The sequence below is a fragment of the Mycetomoellerius zeteki genome, unplaced genomic scaffold, assembly GCF_001594055.1.
Source record: "Mycetomoellerius zeteki isolate Tzet28-1 unplaced genomic scaffold, Tzet1.0 scaffold578, whole genome shotgun sequence".
Taxonomy (NCBI): Eukaryota; Metazoa; Arthropoda; class Insecta; order Hymenoptera; family Formicidae; genus Mycetomoellerius; species Mycetomoellerius zeteki.
In genome coordinates, this window is record NW_017257586.1 from 88186 (window position 1) to 100404 (window position 12219).

The 12219-nt window shown below is 33.5% G+C and overlaps 2 protein-coding genes across 2 annotated transcripts; both read right to left on the reverse strand.

Annotated features, from left to right (window-relative positions):
* Nucleotides 1–816: 816 nt before the first annotated feature.
* Nucleotides 817–6552, reverse strand: LOC108728031 (microtubule organizer protein 1). The gene is made up of 9 exons (XM_018456373.1): nt 6294–6552; nt 6170–6224; nt 5939–6082; nt 5728–5814; nt 4606–4877; nt 4455–4519; nt 4044–4371; nt 2454–3698; nt 817–1369 (listed from the first exon to the last, which is right to left on the reverse strand). The coding sequence occupies exons 1-9, from the start codon at nt 6337–6339 to the stop codon at nt 1158–1160; spliced, it is 2454 nt and encodes an 817-aa protein (XP_018311875.1). The 5' UTR covers nt 6340–6552; the 3' UTR covers nt 817–1157.
* A 131-nt stretch (nt 6553–6683) lies between these two features.
* LOC108728033 (solute carrier family 35 member F5) lies at nt 6684–12173 on the reverse strand. The gene is made up of 9 exons (XM_018456374.1): nt 11569–12173; nt 11214–11418; nt 10892–11029; nt 10742–10798; nt 10011–10274; nt 9755–9937; nt 9281–9597; nt 8932–9180; nt 6684–8764 (listed from the first exon to the last, which is right to left on the reverse strand). The coding sequence occupies exons 2-9, from the start codon at nt 11373–11375 to the stop codon at nt 8695–8697; spliced, it is 1440 nt and encodes a 479-aa protein (XP_018311876.1). The 5' UTR covers nt 11376–11418; nt 11569–12173; the 3' UTR covers nt 6684–8694.
* Nucleotides 12174–12219: the final 46 nt, after the last annotated feature.

Here is a 12219-nt window from a genome sequence, read left to right on the forward strand (position 1 = left end):
GTTGCAGTCCAATCAGAGTCGAACTAGCTCGACTCTGATTGGACTGCAACGCTTGCGACGCTGCGATGCGATCAATGTAGAACCAGCTTGAAACGGAATGCACCCAAGGTGAAACGTTCCCGCGGATGCAAAGCAGGAAAGTGCATTTGAACCCAAATTTGATTAATTGTTTCCAGTATTGCCATTATGCGCAACGGTTCACCTTATCTTATTACACCATGGACTCTGATCAGGACATTAATGAAGAGTTGAGGAATGAAAATTAACAAAGACAAGGAACAATAATCTCTTTTTTTAGTCGTTTCGAATTATAATTAATTTTATATAAATATATAAATATTTTTATTGCAACATGTCGAAATTGCCTTCCCTACTGAAAAAAATCACGTCATACAGTTGATGAAATCATGTAATTAAAACATGTAAATCACGTAACGGATTGTTCCAAATCAGTACGTGATTTTAAAATTACGTATTTTAAAAAGTCACATGATACGTTCTTTTTTCTTCTATTTCTATCATTCAATTTTTTAAAATTCAATAACTATAAAATCACATGATGGATGAAATTATATTTGTAACATTATGTGATTTTTCAAATTACATCATTTAAAAAAATCACGTACTAAACTTTTTTCAGTAAGGTTGTTTTTGTTTTCATTTCGCGTTAATAATCAAAACCTACGGATGCAATAGCGATATACACAATTATATGTATATTATATATAAATTCGTATATGTATACAATATATATTTGTAAGAAATATCGTTCTGCATAAAGATATAAATACACACATTTCACGAAAACGTTGCAAACAATAATAAAATTCACACAGCATATGGCATCCGACGATACGATATCCAATAAGAGAATTCGGTTCTAGTTAGCGACATTTTTGTCTTTAGGAAACAAATTCTTCTTTGGATATCGGACGTCATACGTCGGATGTCGTACGCTATGTAATAAGGTGCGTATAAACGATCAACCAAGGATGAGTGACGAAACACGTTAGAGAGACACGTAGATTCGAATAACTTAACATTTCTCACATTACAAATACAGAAAACGACACAGATTATAGAACGCTTAATATAGATTTGTGCAGATATGACCATTGCAGCGAAACCATCTACCATGAATTTGAAAGAGTCAAAGATTACCGCTTTCGATCAAATCTTACTGGCCGTAAAAGAATCGTAGTCAAGACGTCGGTAACTCCATCGATAGCTTCTCCAAACGATGATGCGATGTATTGGAACATTAGTTCGATATAATTCATGTTCTCATCGTCGTATTCCTCGTCGAAAAAATAGTCGTACATCATAGGCAAAAATATCACCGCGACATACATCGCGATACACAGCAGTGCTAATAGAATTATAAATGTCAAGAATAAAGAACAAATTGTTTACGATTAATGTCCTTTTCTATCAATGCAGTTTAATCTCGATTTAATTTATTATAGAGTCCGACCGAAATTTCGGTTTGATTTCGGTTTCAGCTGAAATTAAGAAAAAATTTCGGTGGATAAACCGAAATTGTACAAGTTGCAACGCGCCGGTGAGCGTTCAAAAAGCAACTATTCAATTTTAATTATTAACTCGTTGATTAACTTAAGACAATTTGAGTACAAACTTTGATGTGATCTTAACTGTGATTTAATTTCTTTAAAAGTTGAGGATGCAATATTATATCATTATATAGTTAGATATTTTAATAAAACAAATACGATGAAGAAAGCCATCGGTCAAAGATGTTTCGAATAATACATTATATATTCTTTATTAAATCAATTTATTTCAGATATGAGGTAATATTTTTCGCAATAAGTTTCTTTCTTTCTTTTTAATTTATTTAGGGGGGATTATTAGTGTTTCAAAATGATTGTGTTGAAAGTCCGAAAGTATCGGCGCGCAATCATATCTGGAATAAATTGATTTAATAAAGAATATATAATGTATTATTGAAAACATCTAACTTTGATCGATCATGGCTTTCTTTATCGTATTTGATGTATTCATACATTAGATGGTGCCTAAAATTCTTACAATGTTTATTTTAATAAAATCTTGTTTTTTAAACAGTACATAAAATTGTCATGATTTTTGAAAATCACGTAAATCTCTGTAAAATTAATCCAAAAATGTCGATTTTGATCCGGCCGAAAAAAATGTGACTCCGTTAGTTTCTCTCTTTTTTTTTTTTTTAATAACACTTATCTAAGTTTCGTTTTTGGCCGAAATTAAATAACGACCTAATATTCGTTTTCAGTTTCGGTCGGACTCTAATTTATTGTACTCTCTATCTTTTTCTAATTCATACAATTAGAAAATAAGTTAGAGATTAACATCTACATTGATAGAGACGGGCTTAAGAATTAAGTTAATAAAAAATAGTATAACTTTGCTAAGTAAGCGAGAGAGAGAGAGAGAGAGAAACATATCTATCGTACCTATGGCTCGAAGTCCGAGCAATCGGTTGCTCGCTCGCTTCATTCTTTTTTGTTGAATCTTCTTCACCAACATGGAGGGTAATGCAGAAACGCTTTCGCGTGCAACAGACGTCATGTTCGGATTTGAAGACGCTCTTTCATCACCAGTCGCCCGAGTTGAATCTCGGAGCGCTGTATTGATCACACAAGAAAGGACAGAGCATTGTCGTAATGTCTGAGATTCAGGTAGATGATGCTCGTTTAAACATTCATCTCTTTCTTTCGCGTTATCTGGCTTGATTTTACGCCGCAGTTTCCAGTAATACTCCCAATAACTTTTATTCAACAGCTCTTGAGTCTCTAGAGGAATGGATGATGGCTTCTCAAATGAATTTTTCATTCGTAGATTCGTCAACGAACGAGAATTTATTTGATCTTGTTTCGACGCATTGTACTTTACTAATATAGAATTCGCACTATTTATTCCGTTTCTTCCGTGTAACGATTGACTTATTTTGGAGCGACCGCGGCTCTTTTTATATCGTTTACCTTTAATGCCACGATAACCAGGCAGTATTAGAGTACAGTCGGAATCTGTAATCGCGAAACGGGATTTCTTCCGTAAGAATGACTTTGCCTTTCTTGACAGATCCATCGGTGCCGCTTTACGTTTCACGTTAATGCGCAGCTCTCCCTCTTCGTGCTTTTCCTTCTTACTGTCTTTCTTCTTGTTATTTTTGCTATATTCCTTATCGTCAACTTGGCTAAAGGCTAAACTTTTACCCAGTACTTTGTCATTTATTACGTTTGTGCAAGATTTATCTGCATTGTCTCGATCATCCTTTACGTGATACGTCAGCTTTTGTATTCCCGTGTCTGCACACGAATGTATCCGCATTTTCGTCATTTTTCTTTCGCTCGATTTCAACATTTCTCTCTCGTTCTTTTCTCCGTTCGCAATACAAGAATCTATCACGTAGCTTTGACCGACGAAATTCTTCAATCTTGCAGCGATATTTAAATTTGAGTAACTTAATTTACTTTTATCATTGTTTACGTCAACCGCGTTATCTAATTCTAACTCATCAAAGTTTCCACAACGATCGTTATCGAGCGCAATATCCTCTGTAATATCTTGATTCAACGATGCGACGTTTTCCTTCGCGCCTATTTCGCGTTCGAAAGTGTGGTGTCCTTCACAATTCTTGGAAATAGTTTTGTTCTTCGAGAGATCATCGTTGCTCTTTGCATTATAACATTCAATATCTGAAAACAGCAAAATTTCGATTGTTCTTGTCTTATCAATGAGCTATACAAATTATTGATAATATTAAATTAAAAATAATTTTGTGGCTCCAAGAATAAATAAGTAAAATGCCTATATGAGTTCCTGCAGTTGTTGGTGCGTAAACACAATATATTTATAATCTATATTGAGGACAAGATTTTAGAATTCAGAGTCGAAACGTAACTTCGTTGCTAAGTACGTTCCAATTGTGTGTGTGTTTGTGAATTATATCTTATTGCCTTATAAATATATTATATATGCATCAATCGTGAAGATTTATATTGGAATTTTACTTATATTTTATTGAGATAACAATTCATTACCATCAAGTGGATATTTTTCATTCTTAGACTCCCTGAAGCTATACATCAAACTGGTACTCTTCGATTCTGTATAGATATTCCCGACAACTTCTCGACCTTTTCCACTGTCATTTTGGCATACGGACTGCATTTTAACGTCCTTTTCCATTTGCGTAGGCATACTCGATATTTGTAAAGGTATATCGCGATATGCGACTACAGGAATTTGAACGCTGTAACACTGCAGTGACTGCGCGGACAAAGACGCAGTTTCTATGTTAACAGGATTGATAGGTAACGCGTGTATCCTTTTCTCATTAACCATTAAAAACAGTGGCCTATTAGTCTCCTAAGAGACATAAATACACGATAAAAGCCTGCTTTTAATATGCAATGTTAATCATAACGCGCGATTGCAAACTGAAACCATACTTGTTTTTGTTCTTGAGGAAATCTATTTCCAACGTCGTATCGCTCGGTTGTCGCATATTGCAAGGCTGAAATCAATTTACAATTAAAATTGATTTTAAAAGTTAATTGAATCATACACAATCGTTTCGATATAACAATTTTGTACAATTACTTGGACAATGTTTCGCTTCTAAAATGGATTGTTCATCAATAGGATTATCTTGTTCGGTCATCTTGTTCGCCGATTTTGTTACATTTGATAATAAATTATTTACATCGTGACACGCTGGTACATAATCGTTTACGCTTTTGCTCGTTTCCCACGATTTATTTTCAAGCTTTTCAGTTCCTTGCGTGACAGGTGTGTCTAACTCTGGTATTTGTTCATCGTTTTGTGTGATATAAAATTCATCTGGTTTCTCAGCCTTTTGCTGTGATATCTGTCTGTATTTCATTATAAATTGTATTGGTATGGCATGTTAACGAAACAAAACGTAGATAAAAATATATTAAATAATGTTAAAAAAATATATAGAATAAATATATTAAAAATATATTTAAAAAAATAAATTTGAGGAAACTATAATATATATATTATGGTCTCAAATTTATATATATACATATACAGGGTGGGGCATTTTAATCACCTCATGAAGGTCACTCGGAGTTATGACCTTGACAACATATGTTAAAATGAAGGTCATCGGAGGGTGGTCCCTTATACTAAATATTTACCAGATTTTGTATATGGGATATTACCAAGATCAGGTCAAGGTCAAATCAATTTTTTTTTAATGACCTTGATTTAACCTTAGTAATGTCCCATATACAAAATCTGTTATTTTTATCTTCTTTCTCCTAAGAAAACCTACAGCTTTTATATTTTAGAAACTAAAAAAGATACAGAAAAAAATTTTATACAAAAGCTGTAGGTTTTCTTAGGAGAAAGAAGATAAAAATAACAGATTTTGTATATGGGACATTACTAAGGTTAAATCAAGGTCATTAAAAAAAAATTGATTTGACCTTGACCTGATCTTGGTAATATCCCATATACAAAATCTGGTAAATATTTAGTATAAGGGACCACCCTCCGATGACCTTCATTTTAACATATGTTGTCAAGGTCATAACTCCGAGTGACCTTCATGAGGTGATTAAAATGCCCCACCCTGTATATGTATAAGTGTGTTATTTATTATATTCTCTGTAGAGAGCTGGTTTGCTTTAAAGTCACGAGTTATAACAAAGCGTAAATTTAATATGAGATATATTATCTTGGAAAAATTAATGCCTTCTAAAACGTGGATCAAAACAGCCAGGTAGTCTTTTCGGTATATGCGTAATTGCTTTGCCTTGGTTCAATCTTGATTTGAGAGGTCTAAAATAAAAAAAGGAGAGAAAAAGTGTAGGAAATGTAGTGATACTCTTACCTCATTGCGACACAAAGTTATGTAATTTACGTACACTTATAACAAGCAGTATCTGAAATGCTTGAAACTTACCGACTTGCAACAGTTTGCACTACACTACGACCTTTTCTAGGAGTCCCTGTCAAAGTGATTACACATGGAGGTTCAATAATGTCATCGGTATTGTTGCTTGAATGACGTGAAGGTATTTTAGGCCAAGATGGATCGGAAGGAATCCTAATATTAAGGATATGGTGGTAAAATAAATTGAACAAGATTTATTTATTCTTACTCAATAATATAATAGTATGCATAATTATATACCGTAACGTGCCGATATTACACTTTTCTGAAATTGCTGATAAATTTTGTCCATTTACTAAAAACGTAACAAATATTAAAATCATATGTACTATTGTTTCCGTACGACAATATTTTCTATTCTTACCTTTTATATGCAATTCGAGTGTATTTGTTTGGTTATCGCGTGCCATGTCGAAAAAATAGTATAATTGTGAATATTTCAAGTCCTTTACGTTATATATTGCGCTATTTCAGAAAATCGGAACTTGATACATTAGCCTAAAAAGTTGTACGAGGCACGATTGTGTCAATTACATGTTTCTTCAATATCGAATGCCGTTTTTTATGCAACCGAATTATAAATTTTGTTTGTCGAGATTCATTTGTTTTGGAATTATTTTTTTCTTATCACCGCGTAAACGTGGATATATAAATGAAATTGTTAAGGATTATACTTTATTATCACATAATTTTTATATAATATATGTATACAACTTTAAATTTAACTTTAGAACATAATATTTACACTGAATATACAATAGACATAGTTATAGCCAGTCTTGGATTTCGATAGAGAGAGAAAATGTTGAAACGTTTTTTTTTTTTAATTTTGAATACAAGATCATGCGAACAATTTACATCATTCGAACGTTAGCAAATGTCTCTATTATGATGGAATCAGATTCCATCTCTCTATAATGGACATGATCGAAAGCGAAAATTATTTTTCGATTGGTGTGCGACCTCAACGCACAAATTCAATTTCAAGTCTGGTTATAACATTACAGGAACGATCAATTACTATTTATTCGAAATTCTCTTAATAGATCGCACATTATACTATTCTAAGATATATTTGCGCAACACATTATTATTTATTGTTATATCACATCACATCATTAATTTAACATTGCAACTGCCCTTCCCTTTCATCTTTTTATTTATTTTTTTCTTCAAAGATGTTGCTTTCTTACAAACTTATTTTCTCTTTGAAATGTGTGTGTTCTTTCTACAAATTATCCCGCTGTTTAAATTGCTCCGATGCTGTACTCTAGCGTAGATATATATGTATATTTACATACAATTTTTAAAGACATTTTACACAAAGTCGGAAATTGTAACATTTGTAATAAAAATACGACGTAGCGTAATACGTCGCTTAATTGAATGAGATCAGTCGAGATGTATATCAATTTTTCAAAAGCCAGATATGAATGTTTCGATTTCCAATCGTGTACCGTGGATAAGAGATGTGAAGTGTAAGTTTTATGACTACGTGGGACATAAGTGTACCATATTCCATCTCACAAATTTTACGCGTCCATTTTTTCGAATAATTAACAATCTGTTACAGAATTTTGAAATCAGTAAACATTTTACATCGCAGTTTACGATATTCATTTTGTTCATGTATCTTGTCTACAGCTTGTTAATATTTGAACACATAGTGATAAAACTTGTGCGTATCAAAGCGGAAGAAAAATTAAACATAAATCATTTCAGTTGTAACAACTGAATTAAATCACGAAATTAAATCATGTTTAGTAGCGGGATGTGAGCCGATAGGTGTGTCATGACTAGACTAGACATTTGAAATATAAATGAATCATTGTTCTCGCCGAATATATAAAACTTTGATCTCATGTTGAGAGTTTCTACTCTTTATGAATGAGTACTTATTCTTCATTTTACTATCATCAAATTTTTATTGGTCCAAAGCTTTATAGCACTCTCTTTCCACACTATGTAAAACTATCTCATTTATAATACTTCGTCTAAAATCAGCCAAATACTAAAAATAATAAGTACAGAATGCACTAGTGCTCCGTTATAAAAACGTTACTTTTAGCACGTAGCAGAGTGCCATTTGCCTTTGTTAATAAGTTATTCATTAATTATGTTGTAAAGCTTTAATAGCATAAAAAATATTACTGTTTAGTGAAAAGTATAGTCTTATGAAGGAATATTTCTTTGATTTTCTCATCAACTTTCTATTATATAGTATATACAGATTTTGGTAAAGACACTGAATTTCTGGTTCTTTGCGAATCCAGTTATAGGATAGGGTATAGCGCAAGACCCAAAAGACGCTTAGTCTCGAAATAACAATTATTATGTTATTACCAGATCTTAGTGGCACAGTTTACGAAAGCCACATTCATTTGCAGAATAAATTGATAAGAAATGTAAAAAGAGGTAGCTTCAGAAATGCATAATGGGCTCGAACAAATAAAGCACGTTAATTGCGTTTGTCGTAAATTGACTCGCAATCGTTATTGTCCGGCAGTAATATCATTTTTTGATGTTAGTACGAAATAAAGCGATACAGTCCCGTAGAAAAAGTAAGAGACTCTGTGATAATCATTATTGCACACAATAAGATGTAAAACTTACATAAGACGATTTAAATGAAAGTGGATATTTACGGCGGATGGAGGCACGTACTTATTGAGAAACGTGTGCTTGTTAATTAAGATGTTATTACAATGATGTATGTAACACAGGAGGTGTTTTATCGTATTTTCAATTCTCTCATTATTGTCTTGTTAAGCTTCATGATCACCACTGTCTATTCCTATTAAAGATTCCGTTTGCTCTGCTTCAAGATCTGGGATCCTGAAAATATTGATTTCTCATTTCATAGTTGGTCTATGTCTGTGGCTGTGTGTGTGCGTGTGTGTATGTGTAGTACAGTTAATGTTACGATATTACAACTCTAGTCAATTTATATTGTTATTTTGATTTATGTAATATTTATATCATATATGTAATGCACGCTTTACCTTGTAGATCTGTTGTTTTTCCTGCATATCCAGATGAAAAACCTTTTAATTAAATCCATAACAGGATCCCAATTGTCATAATAAGATAAAAGAGATACTGTCAGGAATGCTAAAAGCATTGGAATACTTCCCAAATAGAAAATACAAGGGTACTCAACTTTTTTCAAGAGGACATCGGCTACCATTGACATGGGCATTGTTAAGCTTACAGCCATTGTTGCTACGAGAGATGATGTCAAAAAGCAACCCCTGTAGATACAATAGAATGCAATCACGTTACATAAAAGTACAAAAGTTGGTATTATTATTACCGTATGTATGACAACACGTTGAATTGTATTGAAATTACCATAGCCAAAGAACTTGGCTCAGAACAGTACCAATTAGACCGTTTATAATTAGGAATGTCCACTGATGGCTATTGGGCCATTCAAACTCTTCCCAATGACCATAATGAAGAATGAAGAATAAAGGCCACAGAAGTGTTAAATTGAATATTCCCACAAAGCCAAAAAACATTGGTATATCCATCTTGTCTTCGTGATCTACTTTTCTTTTTAAAAATACAATGTATGCAGCATAGAAAAAAGCACTGACTAGAGCTAATATTATGCCCGTTGACATATTATTACTTTCTATAGTTAAATCCGAAATACCGACCAGTACCTGCAAGTAAAGAAAATGTTTTTCAACATATATCACATGAAATCTAACGCAAGCATATCTTTTATTCTCTGGATTTAAAAGGAAATATGAAACGTTTATGTTCTTCCTAAGAATTATTTTGTTTAATTGTATTTGCATGAGTAAACTTGCAACTTACCAGTCCGAAGATACTAACTATCACAGCAGCTAATTTGGACAGCGTAAATTTGTCTCCTCCATTACTGGGAAAAGAAGCAGCAAGAAATAAAGTGAATAAACTGGACGTCGAAGACAAAACAGTAACAATTCTAGCTGAAGTTTGCTCCAATGACATCTGGTATGTATAATTTGCCATGAACCACTAGAAGACAATATTGATAGCACATAATGCCGAGAGAACAATGCGTTTGATTGAATTTCACATTGTTACTTACAAATAAGCAAAACATAAGAGCTATCTTAGCCACTTTTTGTACAGAGAATTTGTTAGCTTGTCGTCTTGCTTGTTCTCCAGCTCTGACACTGGCCTGATAACTAAGTCGTGCCAATAAAGCCTCGGTAGCATCACTTTCGGACATATGGCGCACTTCTGCTAATTTGCTAAATCGTACAGAGCGAATAGACGAATCGTCACTTTCTGTTCCTGATGAACGATCACAATGATCCGGCGTTTTTATTGGAACAAACGTTGGATCACTCTATGATAAAACGAGTAGTCGTTATTTGATTAATAGCTGAGCAGTAAAATCTTCTATTTCGCATATGTGACGCGCATACATGGAAAAAGTCTAGTAATAATTATGAAATATTAAGTGAAATAATTACAATCAAATCTTCGGTTAATATAACTAAAAATAATTTTACTTTTCTAAATATTTAGTAAAGTAAAATAATTTTTAATTAATTAAATATTTAATCGGAATTATATTGCTCAACATTTGGAAGCTAGCTACTACCAGACTTTTTTTTCAATATATAGAATGAACCTAGTTTTCCCTGTGTCTATAGAATTTTTTAACGTTTTTCCAAAGCAATTTATTTAAAAAAGCATCTAGATTAGATTCGACATATAATAGATCGCACATATTTTATTTTGCATTATCATTAATGATAAAAATATTACGACACAGATTTCTCAATTCTAATTTCTCTCACATATACTTACTAGACTTGTATTAGCCTCCGAATAAAAGTTATCATCTTCAACATTAGGATCTATAAACTAAAAGAAAGTAAAATATATCAGTATCTGTGAGATGTACCAGTAGAAAGAAAAAAAAGAATAGATATGTGTATAAGCAATATCAATAAATACCATATATGTTGCAGGCTTATTACATTGTTCCCGCCAAGGTGGCCAAAAGCACAAGCCAAGCAAGTAAAATGTAAACATAGATGTTCTTACATATGTACTAAAAAATGGCCTTTCAAATGTTTCATCCCTGTAGATGTACTGAAAAGATATATATCATGTTACTGTGATTTCTATTATAATTGTATATACAAGAAAAACTTTCAAATATATCTAATTATCACGTTGATTACGTCAACAATTGCAAATAACAAATGTTGGTACATAAGCTAGTTGTAATATTTATAGAGAAGGCAAGTTTGGTTTACGGCAAGTTTGATCTTACTTTGGTAAGCTCAGAACTGGAAACCCAAATTATATCGACCAGCAATAGAACTAAAAGTCCTAGTACAAGTCTTTGAGATTTATTCATCATCGCCGCGAGTTTATGAGGATCCTCCGCCATCCCCTGTTGCCTACGCTGGCGTAATTCCACAGAACAGCTCATCTTGGTTTCTTTTCTTTACCACATTGCATTTATGCGTTTGTTCCTGTAAAGCCATGCAATATTGCGGTGTCACGAGACGGATAAAACTGGTGTCAATAGAATAGAAACCTTAGTTTAGAGGAAGGTACAACAATTAGTTGTACATTTCTCTCTCTCTCTCTTTCTCTTGATAGTTGGAAAGCTTTGTAATTACCAGGTGGAAGAGAAAAACTGATCTTTCATGCGTTATGCGTCCTCAAGCTCGTTTTAGTATAAGAATTCAGGTAGTAAGAATGCACGAGCGCAAGATCAAACTCACGTAAGCAGGTGTCAAGAGCGATAAGCGAGACTTGTAATTCTTTCTCAACGTCACACTGACAAGACACCTAACCTAACCGGCTGGTTGCGGCCTCGGCCTCAGCCGACGTTGATTCCGCATCACATCGCTTTTTTGCTAATAACTGGCTAATAATTGAGCTTCGATCGTATCGGTTTTCTCACGATTTTGTGCACCTTCCAAGAACAGAAATATCACGCTTGTTGATCGCGTAACGAAGCAAATCCGTGCTCCACTGCACGTCATAAAGCGTCTGGCCTCGTCCACCAGCCGCTCACATTTTCCTTGGGTCCGTTAGGGTTGGAGCTAGAGCGCTGGTGATAATGGGCAAAATTGGCAATAACAACATTAATAATACAGGTGCGTCATCGTTATCGCATCTGATAACATCCACACATATCGGTATAATATCCTCTTTATCTCTCCTAGCTCTTTCTCTTTCGCCGTTTTATTTTCCATTATTTTCAACGTATATTTGGCGCGCACTGCGATGCACATGCACTCGTAAATGCGTACGGCCAATCGCGG

Coding starts and splice junctions, on each gene's coding strand:
- LOC108728031 (XM_018456373.1), bottom strand. CDS start 6,339: ATGGCACGCGATAACCAAACAAATACACTCGAATTGCATATAAAAG. Junction 4,372..4,454: donor TTCCTCAAGAACAAAAACAA/GTATGGTTTCAG, acceptor TATGTCTCTTAG/GAGACTAATAGGCCACTGTT. Junction 1,370..2,453: donor GCTCGGACTTCGAGCCATAG/GTACGATAGATA, acceptor TAATTCTATTAG/CACTGCTGTGTATCGCGATG.
- LOC108728033 (XM_018456374.1), bottom strand. CDS start 11,375: ATGAGCTGTTCTGTGGAATTACGCCAGCGTAGGCAACAGGGGATGGCG. Junction 9,598..9,754: donor TAGTTAGTATCTTCGGACTG/GTAAGTTGCAAG, acceptor CTTTACTTGCAG/GTACTGGTCGGTATTTCGGA. Junction 8,765..8,931: donor AAAAACAACAGATCTACAAG/GTAAAGCGTGCA, acceptor CAATATTTTCAG/GATCCCAGATCTTGAAGCAG.